This window comes from Sipha flava, unplaced genomic scaffold (assembly GCF_003268045.1).
Source record: "Sipha flava isolate LNK unplaced genomic scaffold, YSA_version1 40_pilon_pilon, whole genome shotgun sequence".
Classification (NCBI taxonomy): Eukaryota; Metazoa; Arthropoda; class Insecta; order Hemiptera; family Aphididae; genus Sipha; species Sipha flava.
In genome coordinates, this window is record NW_020273126.1 from 1,679,134 (window position 1) to 1,704,726 (window position 25,593).

The window sequence follows — 25,593 nt, forward strand, 5'->3', positions numbered from 1 at the left end:
TTGGCTTCTAATAGAGAAGAATGGAAAGCCAGATTTGCAACGACAAGGCAAGGCCTTTAGTAAAGAAGAAGAAGAGTTATAGAATAACATCGAATCATTTTTTTTTTTTTTAATCTGCACTTCACTCTGCGTTGAACCACCCTCACATATTTGTTTTTTAACCCCTAGCTTCAAATTTTTCAAATGTTTCAATTCAAACGATCTTATCTTAATTATGAAAACAGGCTAAGAACTGGAGTAACTAAAACAAAAGCAAACATGATGAAATGGAGATACCAGAAAGAACTGGATATACTATATGAATGTAGCGAAGACCAATCAGATTACCACTTATTACAGTGTATATTAGCTCCGCCAAGATGCTCGACCAACGACTTGGCTTTAGCCAACGAAAAAGCAATAGTAATGGCTAAAACAAAATATTTAAACATTTATTTTATATTTTATATTCATATTTTAACCTACTTATTTTTATATTACTTTATGTAGGTATTTATTTATTAATGTAATAGCATATAGCACCAACACCGGACACGATAAGAAGAAAAAAATTAATGGTTGTGTTTGAATGTAACATTTTAACCTGTAAATTGGCAGTACATAAATTATTACATCAATAAAATATTTATCGTTACATATTAATGAATTACTGTTTAACCTGTGTAAAAGGAACCTATCACGAGTTTTATAATTATATGGTATTCTGTTTGCGACATTGTAATTTGTATTTTAATGACGAAAGTTGTACCTACTACTGAGATTTTGAACATAAAAAGTTTATTGCCAGCAATCTATTAACGACAAAAAATATCCGACAGTAAATGAAAACTTTAAAATTATGAAAGTTAAGTTTGAAAAATGTGATGGCTAAAATATTTCGAGTAATCGGCACCTGTTTGCCTCGGAAAAAACTTTACGCATTAAGTAGTTTTCAATTTCCTATAAAAATCATGGCCAAAGTGAAAAACTAAGTTTCAATTTTATTATTAAGTCTAGTAAAAAGAAATGTGCTCTAAAAGTAAATGTAAAAATAGTCAATCCATTAAAATATTTTTCTTTTCCTTTTAAAGAACATGAATATACTACTTTCTATTCGTAGATTAATATAATTCGTTATAATGTGTAAATTATTTAATTAAAATTGGTGCATTTTTATCTTCAGTAACTCAATTATAATTATGAACAACGAGTTTTCTACGTGTTATAAACATACTGTGTCCAAACATTTTTAAATTTTTACGTTGTATTATATTTATTAACAAATTATTTTTCGACCAAGCCTTTAGTCTTTAGTTACTTGGTCTAATTTCATCGGAGGAAATAACCTTTGGACATGAACGTTTAAATCGAATATCGAATTTTCACATTGATGCTTGAACAAGTGAATTAAGCATTTCTTCAAAGAAAATGATTTATAATAATATAAACTTATTGTCATTGAAGATGAATTATATTTAAACCATCATCGTAATACTCGTTTCTTATTTGAGAATATCTAAGAAATTAAAGTTACAAAAACCCTTCTTATTAGCTAGCAAAATGTTTAACGTAAAATTTAACATGAGAAAAATATTAAATTTACAAGCGAGTAAAAATACCCGTCAAACTTAATTTTTTTTTTTTTTTTTAATCGGTTAATCGTTAATAACATTTATTATTAAATAAAATAGTCAAATATACATTATAAATGTTATATTATATCTTTGCAAAATAACTAAATTGTGATTGTATGCCATGCTATAATCGTGAGATTGATTTTTGCAAAACACTGGTGGACTGATTAATATTAAAGATGAAAAATAACAGAAACGATGTCTCGATCATGTTGATTGGATTGGTGTATTAATAGCATGGAACATGATACTAATATATTGTTTGCCTCATATATTAATAATAAGATAGTACATCAATATAATTTGACAGAAATATAGCTTTAGACAATTTTGGTATTTTGATTAATACAATATTGTTAAACATTGTCATACAAGTAAATTTTGTTGTGTTATTAGAAATTCGTACGGATAAAGTGCAAGAATAATAAATTCATAAATTATGAGTATTCCAAATTAAAATTTTTTCTGATATTATTTGAAACATTCAAGTGATACAGTTTAAGATAACTAATAATTTTGTACATTATTGGTATATTATGAACATATTACTTACAATTATAAAATCGATGAATAATATTTTTTTAGTTAAATAAGAACGTTGTTGGCAATTTACTATAAATATGTTATTATTTTATGAAGTTCAATTTGTTTTCAATAGTTCTGAAAACCTATATTAATATTTAACTATTCTAATTTAAAATTTAAATATTATATTAGTTTTCTATTGGTATAAGGTGCGTTATTGTGGTTGACAAACGTTATAGAACATTTTAACACGGCACTTTATATTATAATAATTATTTAATTGTTTATGGTATTTTAGTAATTAACAAATAATTTCATAAAACTGAATTTTAAACAAACAGCTATTAAAAATAATTAAAGCTTATTACAGTCATGACAAGTTTGTTTCAAAAGTAATTTGTTTCCCTCACCTATTATTTGTTGAATGTTAAAAAATTTTTTTTAGACTTTTTCTTTAAAGAGAATAATGCTACATTCAGTAAAATACATTAAGTTTTTTGTAATAAATGTATTTTTATATTTTCTTGAATCAAGTTTATTTTCTTACAGCATAACAAGTTTATTATTATTATTATTTTTTTAATAAATCCTTGCGTCATACCGAACCGGATGAAAATGTTTTCTTAATTGCTGTAATTAAAATCTTATTATATCACTGTATTCAATTTATTATAGTAGGTACATTTAATAAAATTGTTATATTACGTACCTAAACGTATTAATAAAGATTTAATTCTTCATTATTGTTTGCTATTTTTAAAATATTAATTTAAAAATATCTTTTGGATAAAAAAAAAAAAAAAAAAAAACCATCAAAAACATGTTATTTCATGGTAATTGTACTGAACAACATTACCGAAGGGCAAGCGAAACATAATGTAAAAACAATTATGGAGCGGAGTAACATTGCGTATCAGAAAAAGTTCGAAAAGTCGAATCCGGAAAAGAATATGAAAGTACATCACAGCAACAGTGGTAATAACTATAACATTATGGTAATGAAATGCGCAAGGAAATATGAAACGTACACGCGGTGTACGCATCGTTTTGCGTTTTCCGTAGATCGGACCCTTGTGCGCGGTCCCGTCAATCCGGCCGAGCGCGTTTCGGACGGCACTTATTGCGAACACGTAGTCGATATTTTTATTATTTTACTTTAACGCCCACTGCTGCCCAGCGTGCACCCGTCGTTCGCGCCGAGGCCAGAGCATCCGCCACGGCCAAGGGTAGCGGCAAAACGGTTGTGTTTCACGGCGAAACGTTGACGCGACCGACCGCGCTAAACGTCGGCTCAACGAAGACGTTCCGGCCGTGCGAAAAGCGTATGCGCGCGCGGCGTTCCCGCGGAAGTACATCGGACCGAATCGACCCGCAGCCGAGAAACATCTTCGTCCCGCGGTCCCTCCGAAAGCGCGAATTATTTCCGCGCGCGGACACCGCTTTCGTAAACGTCCCTTTTGCGAAACGCGCGCTTTGCGAAAGCGTTCGCGTCGCTGACTCGTTTAAATCGAGTTTTATCATTTTACACTTGGTTTAGACCGACCTTTCGCGTTCATCTTTACGATATTATTGTTGTTATTATTATTATTATTATTATTATTATTGGAAACATTCATTACAGTTTTGTGCTACGAATAATAATGAGTGTACGTCGCGCGTGGCAATGCCTTTATTTGGTCCTTGGAAGTTTCCAATCAATAAGAATTGTAATTTCGAAATTAGTGCCGGTAATTACGCGAACCCGTCCACCAACCAGAAACCAGTACAAACCGTTACGACTTTTACGTAACATTCGAAGAACTTCATACTGGTCGATTTCGGTTCATTTCTCTGACAATAATTTGCTTTTCGTTCGTTAATTTTTTTTATTTTTTTTTTATTAGAATTAGAAAATGTTTGTTTGTTTATAAAAAAAATGATTTATTTATTAACAGCATGATAAAACCATTTGTTCAACATAAATTCGTGTCAAAAAATATTATTTTTGACGATTTTATTTTTATTAACCATAGCTTTTAACTTTGGTGTCGATTTTGATCAAGTATATCATAAATATTCGTTTTTTATGTTTTTATACCAAAAGTAAAATATTACGTTTAACGTTGTTTTTATTGAAATGAATTAATTATAAACTATTCGACATTGTAGTTAATTAACTATATTGTCGAATAGTTTATAATTTTAAATATGACCGATCAGTCATTAAAGATTTTAATTTGCGCTTTTTAGTAGGTTATATTGTTATTTATTGCGCAATATGTATCGTGTTTTACGGCTTGGGAAGATCCGAAATGAATAATTATGAACGGCTTAGAAAAGTTTATTTTTATATTTTTAATAATTCTGATATTATGTATTCATGGTTTAATATCACGGCAATGTAATGGAATTATGTTGACGCTGGTATGTGACCTTTAGTTTCAGTTTTATGAAGAACACAGATCTGTTATATAATTAAAAGGGTAGTTTGAATAGAAACAACAGAGAAAATGTCGGGTTAAACGATGAAAATGTTCGATATTGTTTCTGTTAAATTTTAGTGGCGGAAAATAAGGATTATCACTGGTTTAACAGAGTATTACATTTATATTTAATGAATTATTTTTAAACCGATTTATGCTATAATGAAAATAAATCATTTGAACATTTCCATCAGTTTAATAAAATTTTAATATAACCGAGTTCTGTCGAACAAACATTTACTAATCCAACCAAACTTGGATGTGAGTCTAAAATTAGAACTATGAATAATTTAAAAGTTCAGGTTAACGTTGATAAATAAAAAAACAAAATAAAATTTGATTCTAGAAATATACGTGTCTTGTAATCGTTATTTTTAACAAAATATTAAAATAATTGTTGTAAGACATGAATATAACAATACATACATAAAATACATGACTTTTTTTTTATTATTAGTGACAAATTAAAGTTTTAATCCATTGGATTTAAATATTATTTCGAATCTGTGTAGATCGGATGGTTTTTTAAATAAAATGAAATTTTAAGCTATAAGATAGTTCAACTTATTTTAAACTTTTTCGACATTAAGTACTAAATGTATATTAATATCTAACCTAAATTTTTAATTCTCAACGGTATATGAAATGTAATTTGATAATCATAAATTAATTTTAAATTAATTAAAGAAAAAAATATATATTTATCTACCCTAGATAGTTTTATTTTCAGAGATTTAGCTTTTAATGTATTTCATTGAAATAGTAAATATATAAAATTAATATAAAATATAATCTAAGCTCTACTCGAAGTTATCTTTGCAATACGAAGCAAATCATTGCAACAAATTTAATATAATCTTCTCTACGTGTAACCTGGTTATGATTTAGCTGAAATTGTGGTCTGCTGTGTTGTAAGGGATATCCGTTTTTACCTTTATTGTTATATAATTTCCTTTTATTATTTTAAAGATTTTTGCAGGTTTATAGGTGGGTTTAATATTTCAAAAATCTATTGCTTTTGTTCTGTAATTTGCCACGAGTATCTTGAGTACATTATTTTTTTTATTTAAAGTTGGAAAACATAATTCCAGACATTTTAGGATTTTCAAATGTTTAATCGTATTATCTAAAATGTAATATCAATTATTTGAAAATTATATCCAAAAGAATATAAACAAATATATACATTATTTTGAAGTACAATATTATGTAATGAGTTGTTTAACGTTTATCAAGCATTTAATCTAATTTGGGTTACGACGCAATGTATATTTTAGATTTCCTTGGCATTATACGTGCATGTATTTGAAATTATGATTTTTGGTAAAACAGTTTATACTTGTACGTTTACAACATGTTTAATTTGAATATTATGTAGATATTATACTATTATGTTGTATTAATTAACTACATTTTTTTTCCAGGTCAACGGGAAATGGGGTCTGCCCCCGTTCGTTTGTGACTTCTACATAGCAATGGACGTGATTTGTAGCACATCATCCATATTTAATTTGGTGGCAATCAGTATAGACAGGTAGACAATTATTTATGTAAATATAAATCACACAACACTCGTAAAGCACGTAGTATAATAAAGTTATAATGGGTTACGATGAGGTAGAATAGTTAGTTCGTGATGTTATACCTCTCTGAACATTTAACGCAGAATATACTGTACGGGTACCGTAGGCACACATTCAGGAAGATATTTAAAGGTTTCTAAGATGATATCGTGTCCAATCACGAATTCAACTAAAATCACGTATTGAAAATTATAAAAGTCATATCGTAGTCTAACTTTCAGAGATCTATTATGCAGTGGGAATAACGAAAACTTTTTGAAAGTTTAAAGAGCTTAGGACCTTTTGTGTCCTCCTGTATGTGTTTGAAGTATACGTGAATCTATAAGTGACACACGGTTTAAATTGATTTTTATTTCTAACAACGCGGTCTCGTATAAGAAACCTCTTGAAAACCAATTGGAAGTCGCACGCTTAATATTCCGAACCGAAGCGTGAATCGATAGGGGACGCGATATGGCTCTCCGTTCACCGCCGTCGACGGCAAATCATTAATTCTGTAGTCAGATAAAGATCGAGATCGTTTGATAGCGGTGGTGGTGGTGGTGGTGGTGGTGGTGGTGGTATTAAGTCTAAAACAAAATATGCGTTAATATACCGTCTACAACGAGTTCGTTTGGACGTACGACCGCTCAGAACATAAAGTGACAGGGGGTACACGAGGGGATTTAGTTTCCTCAGCACACTTTCGGGACTCGAAAAATCTTCCTTTTTATATTTTCTTGGAAATTTCACTGGAACGCCTCATTCGTTTGAACGATATAATCGTACGAATTAAAAAAATATCAATTGATTTTAATTGATCAATTAAACAATTGATTTTAATTATTCAATGAATTTGTTTCATCTAACGGTTATCATATATCAGCGGTTGACCGTAGTTTCGAAAACCAATGCTTTACAGACGACAAATAACTAATTTCAAATATTGATTATGCACCACTGCATAAACATAGTGACCTAAGTAAACAGCCATTAAGTAATATGGTTTGGACAAGCATACGGGACCCTTAAAACGGTGTTGGGACTAAGTCATTTTTCGGCTTCCTAGAGCCCTGTGACTGCCATCACCGCCGCCCTTCGACCACGGTTCGGCGTGGTCGAAAACGACCGTATGTGTGCATTGTAACCGCGCACCGTTCTCGGTGAACCCGCGAGTAAAACCTTTAACGCGCCGAATCGTACTGCGAACAAAAAAAAAGCCGGGTATGGCCGTAATGCGTATTAATGATCGCCGTGGCTTTCTTGTTGACCATTCGAATCCAAACGCTACTACGCGCACCGTAGGCACTTATAAAGCAGTCGGCGAACCCCTCCGTGGTGGACCGTTTAACTTCTACACGGCAGAATGGTTTCGACTGTACGTAGCTTTTATCAATTTCGTTTGTTTTCCCATCCCTGTTCTCCACCTCTCCCCACCCCGAATTTCGCGCCAGTCAGCAGTGCACTCGAAAATCTGTGCTCCGGTCCGTAGTTTCAAATCTGGCCATGAGACACCACGGATCGCATTGTTTTCGCGCATAACATCGACAAACGCGCACAACTCGACCATGATCGTTGTTATAGCGATGCGATTCTATGGCGACCGATCGTAAATTATTGTACGAGTATCATATCCACTACGTTTAAACTAATAATATTTATATATATATATATATATAAAAGTTATGATAAGACGAAAATATACGCAATACTTATAGATATTGTAGGAGTAAAAGTTTTTACTTACATTATATTAAAATATTAATAATATTGATATTTTATATTATTCGCAACAACTGTGTAAAAAAAAAAAAAATACGTATGTAATCAAGTATTGTAATATATACACCGCTTTGTTACACATGTTTTACCACTGTAGACAATATATAAATAAAAATTCGCTCTAGAGGCTTAATTAATTATTATTATATTTTATAGAACCTCAATGTGAAACTAAAACTAAATTTATTCCATAATTTTGTTCTTTTTTGATCTCAAGTTCTTGCGATTTATTATTAAGATGAGTAGTTTCATACATTTTAGAAATAGTTTTGAAGTTGTTCATCGAACATTCAATCGAAATAATGATTCATGCATTTTTAACGCAAAGTTATAATTTGTAAACTATTTAATATCGTAAACAGTTTAACGAAAATAACATTTAAACGAATGCTATGTGATGATAACCAGTGTCAAGACCTTATTTATTAGTTACTGAAAATACTTTTAATAAATAAATAAATCCGGTTGCTATACATTATTCGATATAACTAGTTAGAATTGAATGTTAAATGTTAGAACTGTACTTTGTTGTTTACCATCATGTAATCATTACATTTTTTTTATCATTTTTTTTATGCCTTTATCTTACATTTTTGTAAAAATCAATCAAAACCTGACATCATTTAGGCATTTAATTAATTTTATTTAATTGAATATTATAGTTAATTGTTATTATATTTAGACAGTGATATAGTCGGACAATCATTAAAATATTATTCACTATTTATGTATAAAATTTGAGCTAAAAATGTATCTTATAATGATATAACTAATAATTATATACATTATAATGATTATGATATTTATGTATGTATAAGATAATTGAGGACCGTAAAATAAATGATTACTTAGCGTTCGAAGTTATCTTATATACTAAGTGTACTTAAAATGTGCGAAGACAAAAAAAATCTAAATTTCGAAACTTCTGTCGAACGGTTGGAGTTGATATTGGAAACAAATGCTTTTGACGAAATCATGGATTATACGCCGATTACATCAGTGACCTGTATTTGAATAAAAAGTACTTTTTATTGTGAAAAGCATACACTTCATTACCTCTTAAGCTCCTTTAAGAGAGACGTGGACGGACTGAGATATTACAGTTGAATAATTTTGTCGGAGAGGAAACGAAAAAAAAATGTAAAAAGAAGAGTTCAGATTTTAGTTAAAGTGTACATATATAATATATATGTGTGTGTGCGTGTGCGTGTAATAATATTTGTTATCATAATATATATGGATAAATTGTATAAATTTGCGAGGAAGTACACTGAATCAGGTTTGTATCCAGATAAGAAATGGATTTTCGAGCAATTATAATTTTAAATGAAAATACATCGTTAAAATATTGTATTCTATGGTAAACTTAATGCATTTTGCATTTTATTTAATTAGCCGACATTGCAATTGGCAATTGGTTAATCGAATTATAGTTGAAATTCAAACAACGTCGCTTGTTGATCAATCAAAGAATGCTCAAATAATGAGTTATTATCGTTAACAATGATGGCCGTATTTGTACTCAAATTCGGCGTATTCAGTAATGTAAGGGTTGTTGTATCAACCCCTCTCACTACATCACTCGTCTAGTGGGAGTGATATCAGAAGTACTCGGCTAAACGAAACTCATTGTTTCCCGAAATTCGTTTTTAGGTCGAGAGGTTTTTTTTTTTGATAAACATTTATACTACTACCGTTTCAATTGAGTTTATACTTAGAGATATGGTTCCACTTTCAGCTATCTGTAGGATGTTTTGAAAAGTATAGGCCATGAAAATCCAGTAAGATATAATGCTTTATCCGGATTAAAGTTGGGCAACTTAAATATCAGAAATATGATCTTTATAAATTAATATACAGTTACATACACAGAGCCGAGAAATTAGTTTTATAAATCGAATTAAAAATACAAGACTATATTTTTTTCAGTTAAAAAAGTTCATTTAATCATGTAGTAATAGACGACTGGAACAAGTTGTACACGATTACTTGATTATACATCTATATATATATATTATATTTTGATTAAACTTATTCATTAATCAATTATATTAATGAATATAAGTATTGTAACAAATTGACTATTAAAATTTCTTATAATTTAAAGCCGGTAAATTTAAACTGCATGTATTGTACAAGTTATGGAAGCCGTTGATTTATACGGATTATATATGTTTAATTTAATTCCTATAGTATAATAACAACTGATGCACCAACAAATAATTATTCAACAGTTAATTATTAATTTTTAATTAATTTCATTAGGCTAAATTTCTAAAGAGATTCGTTCAAAGTTTGAAAATGTATACTTATTACAAACTTATTAAATGCTATATTATATTTTGTATGTACAATTAGTATTACGCTACATAATCGTTGTAGGATAAATTAATTACAAGAAATAATGTTTGAATAGTCTTGTTTCTGTATGTACGATATATTTAATAAGATGTTTTTTTCGATTTAATATAGTATCAAAAAAATGATGTAATATTGATTTCTGAGTTATATTTTTTATGTGAATATCGTCATCGTGAAGGGTACATATTTTTATATGACATATAATATGTTGCTTTGATATCATATAAGATAATATGATGATATTCCTATATGCAAACCTTTAAACTAGACAAAATAAAATAACGTACACATAAAAAGATACTTAAACATATCATCTCGACCTACATATATTTGTTATTAATAATATTGTGGAACATTGAAGGAACCCAAAACTGACGAAAGATTAAATATCATTTGATGAAACATAGTGTTTGCCTAAAGAAAAAAGATGAATTTCTAAACAATCGCAAGAAATCAACGATAATCTTAGCGTTAAGATGTTTGTATATTTTTAGATGTTTAGGTATTTTGGAAATTAGGTATCTGAGTATTAAAATACTTGAATTTTTTCTGGTTGGAAATAAAAAAAATATTTAAAATAATGGCCTTGTAAAATGTAAATTAATATGTTTCATTTAAACTAAGCTTTAGTTTTTATGTATTCAATCGATATAAAAAAATATAATAAAATGGAAAATTGTTTATTGAACAAAGAAGAGCTGATTGTAAGGATTTAATAGAACGAAACCAATTTAATAGGATCTAGTAGGGTTAAGCATTTGAACATTATAAGATTAAAACCGTACGTCTTATACATTTGTTGTATTAATTTAGTTTGAACATGTAGACATGGATACGGGTTTGGATGTTAAATATTTTACTATTTGTTGAAGGCGTATCGTAAAGTAAGCATAGAATATTATTATTAAATGTATCTATAAAATTAGGATTGACAAATGTTGTAGTTAAATGTGACGAAAAGTTTTAGGCATAACACTAAACATATTTACATTCTTTTAAAATTCACCTACATTTTTATAAAAATCCGACACAGCATCGTGAAAAAATGCTGTTTTGTATCACGACTGTAAGCAAATAGTTATAAACAGTTTTAAATGTAACATGACTAAAAATTAATCATTTTTTCAGTTAATTTTAGTGAAATGATTCTTGCCTTTAGACACTTAGAACTCTATTACTGAAATCGTTTAAAAATTTTACTCTAAAAACATAATATATATCAAATAGTTTATTTAATATAATGAATGTGAGGAAAAAAGTGTTCATTGTAGATACCGAGTATAACAATAATAAAAAAAAGAGTAATATTTTAACAATGAAGAATATTTTTTTTCATATGTTTGTGATTGTATTTTTTCGTATTAAATATTTCGTGTAGTCTCTACAGTGTATTAAATTGTTCAAAAACTACACTTTGATTATTTTCGAGTTTGACGAAAGGATTTTATTCTATTTTTTTTTTTTTTCATATATATATTTATATGAAAAAGAAGAAAATAATATGTGGAATAAGAAACTATTATTTATTTTATATATACATCATTCATTAATTACTAATGCGTTGTATTGTTATTATTTATTTTCTATAAAATGAACAGAATATAGCACACATTCCATCCGTTATGAAACGGTAAAACGTTCGCAATAATTCTGATAAGCTATCAGTGATAACAGTTATTGTTTCAAAGAGATTATTTGAAACACTAATATGGGACTTTTTGTATTATTTTTTTGATAAAACATGGTGATTATAGAACGAATTCATTATTATATGTAGCTTGAATATTATAAAACTCCGATTTGTGTTTACGTGCAAATTAACTGAAATAACCTAATTTTAATGTTTGAAGTTTTTTTGATTTAAAACCCGCATTTCATATAAATCCAATGGGTCCATTCAATGTGGTCTAAAAATTGAATCCGTATAATTTCGTTAATCCCGGACATTTCAGCTTAAGAACCTTAATTTTGTTTTTAATTAATTAACCAGAGGGTTCCATTTAACTTAATAATATAATATAAAAATACCACATACACAATAAATATGTATGTATATAAAAAAAAAAAATTGAGGTTTTTTTAATTAAGGTTATCTGTTCCAAAAATTCTGTAAGTTTACAATAGGATACATATTTTACTCGATAATAATTATTATTCAAACATGGCCATAAAATTGTAATTTATATTATAAATTATAACTTTATATTTTCATTCCATGATTTATTTATTTATTTTATATAATATAATGCGTGGAATAATTATATTTTATAGTCAAGAGTATAGTAAAGAGTGTAGGAGTGTAATATTAATGATTTATTTTTGGATATTTAAATTTCTTATATTAATTTAAATTTTTAAAACTTCACCAAATACAAATTAAAATGTGTAAAAATGATAATATAAATAATATTATTGCATGGTTACGACACAAAAAGTTATTAGCTCATAATTAATGTTTAAAGTTATTTGATTTTTATAAAGTTAATCATTATTGAAACATCATAAATGGAGAATTTGCTTTACCATAAAGATAAAAGAAATAACGAGCCAGTGAAAACCGGTGACATTTAATTAGCTATATTAAATCGACCTATTGCTTTATACCATAGTGATGTTGAAAATTTAAATTATTATGTCTTTACCTATTATCTCTTTCTACTCGTATATAACAGTCTATAAATATAATATATTATAGTTATAGACTGTTATAGTATAGTATAGTCATAGGCGTGCGCACGAAGGACGTCGGGTGTGCCCGGCCATCCCCGATACATTGTAATAGAATCCTATGATCTTAGTGTAACAATAAAGGGTCCATATTTCAACTGACCTTGCTTAAATTAAATTTAGTTTACTCTAAAATATCTGGTAAAAAATAAATCATATTTCATAGTAGAAAAACTAATTTAAATTTTCAAATTTTCGTGAGAAAACTTATTTTTATAACATAACAGCTACAATCGACTGCAAGATAACATATCATAAATAATTAAAGTTATCTGAGAAGAATATACAAAATTCAAGGAAAACATATTGATTGGGACTAATATATCACACAATATTAAATAAAAATTAAATTTATGTTAATTTAATCATTTATTAAATATACCTATCGTTTCGTTCAGATAGAACGTATTGCTAGCACCTCCTGAAATGCAGGTCTACTCACGCCTATCAGTATAGTTATAGATTATAGTTTATAATAATCTATATATCTGTCTTAATTCATTAATATCCTCATTTATTAATTTATATAATGTAATATAAACCAAACACTCGTTATTTTAACTAAGACCATATATTTTTGGTACGTGTATTGTGACAAACAAAAAACTATATTGGTATTTAATTACTATTATTATTTTAATGAGTTCTAGAAAATTCAATTTGGGTATAAATAATAACTTTTCAAAATATAGTAACATTATCGGTTTACTAAATTAGTACTAATATTATACCTTGTCTACGAAACGTTACAAATAAATACATTTTCAAAACGTTTGGTCATCTGAAAATTTTATTAGGTTTTATAAAGTATTTTACCTAAAATGTAATTTAAGTTAATTTTTTCGGTTCTGTTCGAAAACTTGAGCAACATACTTGAAATAACAGTACATCATATTTTACTTAATTATCACTAAGTTCTACTTTTAAAGATGATTTATTTGAAATTATAATTGAAACTATACGAAACAGTTTTGATGAACAATGAAAATAAAGTAAATTAATTTTATATTCATTAAGAAAACATACATTACTCGTATTTTACCGTTTAACGTAATATTTATACCCAACAATACTTTTTATTCTCATACATATTTTAACTGTTTGATAAAAATTTTGCGATCTGAAAAGATTAATACTTCTATTAACTAATTTTAAGAAAACCATATATCTGTGTATTAGGTTTATTGGCACTTTAAACGTAAATACTTATAATATAATAATAGTTAACTCCTAGTACTCATCGTACACGGAAGAGATAAATAGTATAACTTAAAAACTAATTCAGAAAAGTCGAGAATATAAGTTTAAGATTGGAAAAAAAAACTATTAATTAAGGTTATGAGTTTTCTGTTTAAAAATATTTAACAGAATTTAAAGAATATCTTTCTAATAGTGGTGTTCTAAATCTAAGACGAATCTAGAAATCTAGTAAAAACAGTGATTATACTTTTATTTCAAAAGAGAATCAGTAAATACTATTTATTTCAAATATAAATAAAAAGATAAAGCATACGAATACTAAATGAGTACAGAAATTAATTGTCGTTTATTTGGCAATGGTTTGACGAGGAAAATCTTTGTCCTATTATTTTATTTTTTTTATTTATTCAAAATGTCGTTATATTATAAAGTTATATTATGTGTTTAATATAATGTTAATATGAAATGAAACGTTTTACTAAATGTTTCAATGTGTTGGGATAGTAACTAATAACTTTAAATTTCGAATGAGAAAGCCATTGTGTTGTAACGGATTTGATTTAAATTATGCGTAGTGAAAAACTATATATACTAGCTGACCCGACAAACGTTGTTTTGTCATATAAATTATTTCTAGAAAATATTTTGCTAGAAAAAAATAACTTATTTAATATAGGTGTGTAAGGATGTGGTATATAAGTGGATGAGATCTGGAATGCTGTGAACGGTGATGAAACATAAAAATGAAAAAATATCAAACATTTATTTTTTTAATAATTTATTAAAATTGATCCATTAAAATTATATATATCTCTAATTATAACAATATTAGTAAAAAAAAAAATATCAATCCCTTAATGCAACAGAGTGTACAATATTTTTTATTATTCCACCTTTCGCCAACACAAAAAAATTGGATGGTTCGAGAGCACGCCGCGTATAATTGTCCGTGTGAAAAACATGATGTGCTCAAATCTAAGCCACAGACAGACATCGTTTGGCCTTGAGACATATTTATAGTCATTGCAAATTTCAATCTAATTGGAAATTGAAGGCGTTTAAATTGTATTGGCACATTTGTGGGTATAATAGGGATTCACGGTAATAATATACTTTCACCTCGGAATTTGCTATTTAAAATGATGGCTTTGATAATATTTTTCATTCATGTTTTAATGATTAATCATGTGCCGTTGCATAACCATGGAGGGTTCAAATAACGAAGCAAAATAACCAGAGATCCAACCTTTAGATGTAAATTATGCGATAGTATGCCTAGTAAATCCAATGAGTTTAAATGAGTTTCTGATGGATAATTTACAACTTAAGTAGCATTGCAAACTGTATAAATAGATTTGTATAATACCAAGTATAAAATGGAACGTCCGAGGTGACGTTCCGGATCGGGAAAGAATATGAATGCACGTAGTTATAGATGATCACATTCCTCTATTTTGGTATAATACATAAATAAACATACAATATAAAAGGCTTAGTAAGGCGTCAGCGTGTTTCGACCAGACTTGAAAAAGTGGGTCGGAACAGTCGGTGGTGCTTGTGAGTGTTAGCCGGGTCCTAATATTACAATATCGGGTGTGTCATGCGTTACATACAGTTATGAATCTGGGGATTGACCGTCGCCGGTACAGATTTAATCAAGCGGTACCCCGGTGACGAGCTGAATCCGGGAAGGTCAACATGATTAAATGCCTCGGTATTTTGGGAGCGCTGAAAAGTAATGTTTTGGCGACGACGAGTTGTGGCCGAGTGTTGGTCCAATCGCCGTTGGTGCTAGAATAATTCCTCTGGATCTGTTTGGTGGGAAGGCTGGCAGTATTTCCAGGCAGCCTGGAGTTCAATGGCCGGAGGTAGTCCGTATCACGCTTGATGGGTAGCGGCTGGGCTTCCCGGGTCTTCGATCGTCAATTCCGACTTTGCTTCACATTCGGGCTTCGGGTCAGGCACCGTCCGTTGTCAGTCGATCGTTGAGTCCGTTAAATTATATTTTGGCAAATCATTTTTTTTTCATCACTGATGCTATGTAAAGTGCTAAATCCACAGACATTTTATCAGAGTGTAAAATGTTTCCCATATTTATACCTTTTAAAAATTGTTAATCTATTATTTATTTCATTCTGTAAATCAACAAAAGGCCTTTGAGTATTTACAATTTTATAAATAATTCTAAAAACTAGAACAAGGTTTGGAAAATCAAAGAATTATGTCAACATTCTAATTCAAAATTTGTTATATTATTACAAATCAAACAACCTAATACTTTATTTTTAACTTTTAAAATTCACATACGTTTTGTGTAAATAGAGCTAAAATAAACTATCGGCGGATGGCGATTATCGTTTAGATAAGCAATAAATGTACTTATGTATCGCGGTCGTTTGACGTTTATTATATATTTTACAGTGAACAATTCTGCAAAATGTTTAAATTTTACCAAAATATGGTAGGTACATTAAACATTTGTTTGAACCGGAACGATAAACGTATTTTTTTTACGAACCGAAACGCTAAAAAAAAATTTTTCGTAAACCGGAACTGCGTTTCGGTGCGTTCCGGTCCATTTCGAGTCCTGCTGTGTACATTGGGAAATATATGGTCAATGAGAGCATCTTGTGAATCAATGATTGTGTAGAAATCGGTCGGTAATTGTATGCATTCCGTTTAATCTGTAGTAATTTTCCCATCACCAATATCTAACAATTTTTTTGAGAATCTTCCGCACGCAGCTTTTTTTGATTGAATCGCAAGTATCGTAATCTTTTGCTCTCTATCTTTACATACATTTCGACCATGAATTGTTGACCAAGCCTCACGACATCGTAGAATAACGTTGTCCTGATCGCATTTAATCATCAACCGATATGCATATTAATCCTTCGAACTAACATTCTTGTTTGTTTTGGCACCTGTTGCAAGATATTGTTATTGAATGTTTATGCAATACCCGTCATTTAATACTAAAAATAAAATTAATAGTTTTTAAATAGTTTTTTTAATAGTATCATTTAATCATTAATTTTAAATTGCGCAGTTATCAACCGGGTCAAAAATTATTAAATTAAACTAGGTTATTAAACAATAGTACTTGAGAGTATATAAAATAGATAAAAACCTATTTGTAGACCTACCAAATGTATATACAAAATTTCATTAAAATCGGTTAAGCCGTTTTGAAGGAGTATGGTCACAAACCACAGTGACATGAGATTTTTATATATATAGATATTTATTATATTTTCTTTTCCTTCACTTTTCTCTCAACTATTTGGGGTCAGCCAACATTTATTTATTATGCAATATTGGAAAATTTTACATGCATGCGATTAATTGTATGAGATTCGTAGTAAATTTCTTGGAGATTACGAAAAAATGGTGAAAATAAAGTCTACATAGATAAAGAAGGATAAATCGTTGCCATGAGAATGCGATACATTCAATATTATTAATGCGGTGATGATAAACATGAAAAAGCTATACGTAGAGCTTAAAGTTTTAGGTAATTAAAGTAATCCATAGCCGTTTAAAATGTAAACGACTAAGTACGTCGTATACTCTTAAAATTATAGCACACATTTAAAGGAACAATCGACGTATTGTCACGAAATTCAATAACTATTTTGTATACATTAAAGAAGATGTATTATTAATGACAATCAAATATCGTTCTGGTTGATATAGATCAGAAAAAAAAAATGTTGAAACGTGTTAATTTTTTTTATTTTCTTACGAATATCTTATACTTTGCCTACCATAGTTAAACTGAAATAGGTCCTACGACTAAACAATACGAATCTCTTAAAGCGGTCACCATTCGATAGTTAATTTATTTAATAAATATTTAATTATTTTAGCTTTTGTACAAATATGTAGTATACGAAAACATTTCGAGTAATGTTTAAAAAATCTATTTGTATCCTACTGTATACGTGATAGTTGGACGTTATTTGCATGTACAGCTCTCGATGCTTTTCATAATACTTGTACAGGTGATATTTTACTTCTTGTCAGTTTTAAATTTATGCGATTACATTCAAAGTTGAAATGAAATCGGTCAAATTTCTAGTCGAATTATTCGTGACAACGGTTCAGTGTTTCCAACATGACGAATGTTACTACAAGTTCGTAGTTTTCTGTAAATGCCGGTAATAATACGGCAGTAAAACAGATTATTGTCGTTGTGTCGAGGGAAATTAAAAAAGTTCGACAGTTTGAATTATTCGAGATATTGACTTGTATAAAGTGCGACATCGCATGTGTCGAGATAATAGTTTCAATTGGTGGCGTATATGCATGCTGACATTGTTAGCACGTGCTTAAAGCTACACATTTTTAGAGGAAGCAAATGTTTTAAAATAAATGTTTTATTTTATTTGTTTTTATGATGGCCTTGACTGATTAGCGTACATAATATTTCCGTTGCAAATTTAATTTGTGAACACATCTAATAACAGTTTTATTCGTATGAAAGTTATAGTTAGTAGTAGCTATAACGGGCGTTACAACTAGTAGTGAACAAATAAATGTATGAAAAACATTTTCGTAAAGTGTAGACAATTTTCGAGACCAGTTTCTTTTAATGTCCTGTCGAAACGTTTCCTGTTTTTTTTTTTTTTTTTTGTCGTTGTTCTTATTCCTGCACGTATATGTATATATTTATTTATATACATGTATAATTGTCGGATATTGACACATTTGTCCGATCGCGTCGTCCTTATCGCGTATATAATGTTCAATACGCGTTGTCGCACGCACCGATTGATTTATCGCCAGTCTCGTGTACCATAATAACAAGAGCTAATAAATTACGGTGTTCCGCCACCACCACCCTTGCAGTACTATCGCTGTCATCCCCCGTTGCTCGACCCACAAGCAGGTTTGCCCACACTTATACCCGTGACAGGAAACGTACGCGTGTATAAATTTGACGGCGAATAATATATACGTCGTGCCGCACTTGGGATGGTGTATCGGTGCAGGGGTGGTAGTGCGGTGGTGACTCTGCGACGGGAGATCGTACACAATAGCGCGCGATTCTTCACGCGGTCGGCCGATATCAGATTTTGTTACGTTTTCTATTTATTTATTTCTTTTTTTTTTTATCATTTTTTTTCTTTCTTATTCTTATTTTTCGTTCGCCTTCGGACGTACGACGATCACCCGATTCGTGTGCGCACACATACACACGGACCAACAATTGTGCGTTTAAAAATGAGTTTTCGTCAAGTTATAAATGTACTGGCATTGGTATTCATTAGACGCGGGACATACGCCTTGACGAAAATGAAGTTATCGAATAATCAGCATCAGTGAATCGTAGGGCATTATAGGTTATGTACTGTAATCGTTGTGTAAATATAACGAAGCAAAATATATATAATCCAAATACCGCTCACTGATCGATATCTCTCAATAACTGTTAAACGTACGAACTTGAAATTTGGATTAGTGGTTCATCTGATACTCATTATGTGCAATAAGGAAGGATAATTAAAAAAAAAAAAAAAAACTTCTCGTTTGAGTGGAACACTTTATAACAATGATTCTCTGCCAAAACACGTAGTGTGGCACGGAGACTCATGGGTAAATCTAACCTGTCACCCGTTTTTTTTTCATCCGCTAATTATGTGTTTGATAGCGGTGTGTAGATATGAACTTTTACTAGAAGTTTATCGATGGAAATCATCTTGCACACGTCAACACTACGTATACCGAGTACTCGTAATAAGCCTCGATTGCATCTGGCGAATTTATTGGTCGATCATCAGAGAACAAAAATCGCGCGCGATTGAGCGTGTACCAACCAGTCCGATAACATTCCAGCTATTAAACTCGATCACTCGTTCGCTGGTGCATGTGACATATCACAATCGCACGTCGCGTGATAAATAATAATAAGAATTAATTATAAAAATTATAAATTATTGTTGTACTATTTAAATATATATTAAAAGAACCCGGTGTTTTCTATTAATTTTTAAACAACGAAGTGGAACGGTTAAAATATAATTGTTTTTTTTTTTTAAAAAATTACATCAATTGCTTTGGAACACAAAACATGCGGATTGCAGTAAGTTTTCATTATTTCCAACTCTTGACGCAATCAATGTGAAACGATAACACCACCTACGCGAACTACAGCCCCCGACATCTTGCGTCCACAACTAGTCGCAAGCGCATTAACGGTTTCGCTAGCCGAAGGGTAAAAAAATCAGCGAGTAGAGACAACAGTAATTTGGCCGTCAATTTCAATCGCGAACGAGTAAACGGGTAGCAGATATATTACGTTAAGTGAATTTTGTAGCTGCGAGTAATTCGCCGATGACTGGTGAGTAAAGTCGTCCGATGTAATCCAGTCTATAGCAACTATCCTTACAGGCTGCGGTACGAGAGAAACTGTTTTTCTACCAAGAACACCTTTTATTCTATCTGACAGCCATTCTCAATTTAAACGGCTACAGTTTCCCGTCAAAGTTTGATTTGCCATGACGATCAAAAAAGTGCAAGGGCAGTTCTTGAAAGTGGCAGAAGCGAATTAAAGGAGCGATTGTTTCTCTCTTGGCCAATAATACGTTGCCTGTCTCCGAGTAAGCTCTCTCCATATTCTAGAGATACTGATGTTTGAGGAAAAACCAAAACTATTTTTTACAAGAAGGTATAAAAAAAAAAATAAAAAAAAATAAATAAATAAATAAATAAGCATAATAACTGTCTTTCACTCAATAATATTACCCATAATATTCTTAAATAATATTGTAAATAGGAAAAAAACAAAAAAAAATAAAAAAAAATACCCACAGGTGAAGTCGAGTGATTCAGCCATTCATCGATATAAAAAAAAATTCAAATATCATTCAATCGATGACTGAGCAGTACAATCTCACTAAAGACGAAACGTATGAACTCGCTATTTGAAGTAGTAGTTGATTTTAAAAATTTTGTGTGTTGAACCGATTAGTTTTACGTTTGAATCGAATTTCACCGGCACACCGTGTCGTTCGGCACGGCGAATTTAAAACTAAATGTAAAACCCTAAGGCTATCCAAACGTGTCTAGAATAATGGAAATCGGTAATCCGATGGCTATTGCTGTTCCGTGTGAAGCACTTTGGTAATTCACCAAGTTAAAAGATATATATTTTTAAAAATCGAATTTTTCATGAATAACTATGACTTGTCCACTTACCAGTTTCGAGGGCGGGATATTCTCTGGACAACCCCCCCCCTCATGACAGAAATGCCTAAACACTCCATTGTCACGGTTGTCCGACGCACCGGAAATAAATCGCTCGTCGGCCGTTTGTCAACACGAGCGTGTTGCACGTGCATAAATACACGAACTTCTCAGTAGACAGCATACGACCACCGATTTCGTACGTTACCTCGGACCCGCGAAACGCCGGTGATGGCGTGGGCGGATTCCGGTATACGGTCGAGCGTAGCCGTCCAGATGTCGGAATCGACGTAAATTGATCGTTTGAAACGCCCTGCAATGCCACCGGGAACAAAACAAAACGGAATGAAACGAAAATAATAATAATAATAATGAAACAGAACAAAGTGTAACAATTAAAAACGATCAAACTCAGGTATAAGCACCGTATGCGTGAGCGCGCATTTGCGTTGTCAATTTTGCGTATTTCACGGCGATTTTCCAATGAAAAGTGTCGAAAAAATGGTATAATGGCCATTCCTTTTTTAATTAGTGATGAAAAGCGATTTTCCTATAAGCTTGATGACATGTTCCTATTGTGCTAAGGTATTTAGAAATTATACTCGTTACCTATGTATATATAGTACATGAACCAAAAACATTTTTGAAAAATTCTCCAGTCGTATTATGACATGTATTGTAATTTAATCGAATACGATAAATGACAATTTGGGAAATCGTACTCATGACAAGTGGCTATAAAATAAAAATAAAATTATTTGTCACAATTAAATTATTAATTTTTGGTTTTTTATAACAAATCCGAGATTTTTCATAAAAAAAGAATTACACTATTCCACTCCACTGATTTTTTAGGTTAATTCCATTAAACATTTTATATTTCTTAAGCTTTAATTTATTAATCAATTTTTTTTTTTTTAGATTACTAGTGATAGGTATCACTTACAAAAATATAACATTGACATTAGTATCATCAAGTAAACAATCAGTGTTCAGTATCCATATAGCTTTTAGAACATTTTTTAGTTTTAAAAAACTACTGTTCTCTTTTTTTAGATGTATCGGGTTTGTGTGTGTTTGTATATGATTATTTTTTATTGAAGTTGAATAAGCCGTTTCGATGGTAACACGATTTAAAGATAAGTAGTTCTGGTTAACGATTATCTCAAGAAGAATATTTTTGATGAGAACCAATTTTCAGAAATTACCAAAAGAAAAAAATATTAGAACCCAATATATAAACGTTATTTTTAAGTGTTTTTTTTATTTATTTTTTATTTTTATTTTTTTGTTTTTTCTCGTTAAAATAAAAAAAAAATAACGTTCCACCAAAATAACCCGATAAATTTGGATTAACGAGATCGATACTTAAAGACACTATCAAGTAAATTTTTAACTACTAATACATTTCCATATGATAAAATAGGTAATATTTAATAAAAATAATGGTTATCCACAACTAGTTTTAAGAATAGTGTAGTATGCTATTCAATTTATTAGCGGTTTATGCGCGAAACGAAAAAAGGTTTACATTTGGAGATCGCTATTAAAATATGTACTCTTCTTTTAATAACCTTTAGCCTGTGAAAAAATAAATAGAAACTCGATAGAATAATTGACGGCCAATGATTATTCTCCTTCACGAACACGTATACACGCGTTACACTTTCCGTCGAACACATCGTATAATAAATTGCAGTACGTTTTGGAGATGTACAAATCAGTGTAGATATGCAGGTATATAAATTACTCAAAAATGAAATGTTACATAATTTATGTAGTTATTGTTGATATAAATGTAGTAAATATCAAAGTACTGTAGAAAAAAAAAATAATAATAATAATCATAACGATTATTCAGAATTCGAGGGTTAGACAGTGGTGCACCTGTACACTATCGCTAGAAACATCTGTGTGAAGCTCAGAAAATGATAAACGACCACCGTCGCTCAAAGGACTTTGGAGGAAAAAAAAAACTACATACAAATATCGACGAGTCACGCAGAACAATTTTCAGACTTTAATCCATTCTTGATTTTTCTATATTTACTCAATCATTTTAAATTTGTGAACAACTTTTATTTTAGTTTTTTTTTCTTATAGTGAAAATCCGTCTACTTTATATTTTTAACTATTTATTTCCTACATTATTTCATGAAGTAAAAAATGTGCTTATTTCATACTCATTGATCAAAGCAATTGTTTTGAAAAATCGAATTTTACTTAACACCAAAAATGTACGAGCGAATAACAAATATATAATTATATTTTATTAACTGAGAAGTAGTTGTAATCAATTTACACATTTTAACAGTGCACAATTACACGTAATTGTCGGTTTCCAGTGTATTATAATTCAATTTTTACCATGACCTCAATAAAGTACAATTTTCCAAGTGATAAAATACTATAAAGGTTTTGAAATATTATAAATGTATACAACAATGGAGAAGTACATAACCATGAATGTTTGAATAAAGTAAGTGTATTCTATATACGAACATGGTAAGCGGTTGTAAACAAAATCATAGTGTTCAATGATCTCACAGTGACTTTATTTGAAAAAAAAAAAATAATAACAAAATCATTTAGCTTTTATAACGCAATTACAATAAAGTTATACTGATATAGTTTCATTTTCGATGATACTCAAATGCGGACATATACTATGCTGCAGAAAACGAGTGCATTACATATTTTTTTCGTCATTTATATCAAAATTATTACAGTCTTATTATTACAGGCTTACAGTCGTTTATATTTTGAACCAACCTTTTTTATTGTTTAAATATTACCAAAAGTAATGAATGTATAATTTATTGTATTAACCGTATAATATTTTAAAATTAAGTTGAATAAATAATTCTGTATTAACTAGATTAATATCATCTAAAATTTTCGTCAACATTTTATTAATGTTTAACAAACTAGAATCGGGTAGATGGATGAAAATAAAATGTTTAGGTTTTCTTTTGCAATTGAACTATATACATACTTTTATTAAGTTAACTTGTAAAAATCTATAGAAAAAAAAAAGTTTGAATAATCCCATACTATCTTATTTATTGATATCGAAAAATTTAAATATTCAAAACTAGATTTAATCGATGGAAATCAAAAAACTTAAAAAAAAAAAAAAATCATTGAACCTATTTTTTGAAATTGTAAGATATTTAAGAAAATATTTATGAAATTCTATTAATATATCTCCAAACATGAATATTCTAGCGGTAGAACATATAAAACCTTATAATTATTTAATAAACGAATAATATTTAAATCAAACATACCTATGCATGTTTTGAAGATTTAACAAATGTATTTGCAAATAATATACACTAATCTCAATTTTTGAACGTAACTCAAATTCAAATTACTACCGGTACCCCAAAATCTGCCCTATGAATCATCTTATTCACTAGGCTCTCGCTTATCTGCCATGCTCAATCTCGTATATTGCCATAAAAAAAAAAAAAAGGTGCTTAAGACACGTCATTCTAACCGATTCTAAACTGTGAAAACAATTTTAAGTTTAATTTTATCACATTAAATTGTACGCAAGATATATCACCAAACCCCTTTTTCTGTTGTGTCACACTTTTCAAAATATAAATAACGAATCATGATTTATCAATGCTATTGACTTAAGTTGTTCGGTAAGGCGATTTTCCCTTTTGAATAAATTATGATTATACGACATGAAAATAAAATATAATTTTAACATGAAAATTACTTAAAAAGAGAAAAAAAAAACTATTATGCCTTAACCTTTTTAACTCAAAGTTATTTACTTATAGTTTTCGGCATTATATTATTATAGTATAGGCAAAAATATATACCAATACACATTGGATTTGTTTATTATTTTTGCATTTTAAAGTGATTTTTAATTTAAATTTTGTGAACCACAATTGGTTATACATATATAAATCTATAAATTTCAATTAATGTTATCCAATTTGACTTTTCAAAATCTTTATACTATATTTTATTTTAAGTTAAGGTTTTTGGATTGCAATAGCTTTCATAGAATATACCCGCATAGTAAAACTTTTATTTCAATAAAATATCAGTATAATTTAAGTTATTTTAAAAAAAAAAAAAGAGAAAATTTAAAAAGTTTTCATTAACACCCTTTTATTGTATTGAAAACGAGTACTTTCGTAAAACATA

The 25,593-nt window shown here is 29.5% G+C and overlaps 1 protein-coding gene across 1 annotated transcript in view; it reads left to right on the forward strand.

Annotated features, from left to right (window-relative positions):
* LOC112688816 (dopamine D2-like receptor) overlaps positions 1-25,593 on the forward strand; it is a 303,764-nt gene that overhangs the window by 141,334 nt on the left and 136,837 nt on the right. The window contains exon 2 of the mRNA XM_025562204.1: positions 6,025-6,134. Coding sequence (XP_025417989.1) covers positions 6,025-6,134 — 110 coding nt within the window. The remainder of the gene's footprint in view (positions 1-6,024; positions 6,135-25,593) is intronic.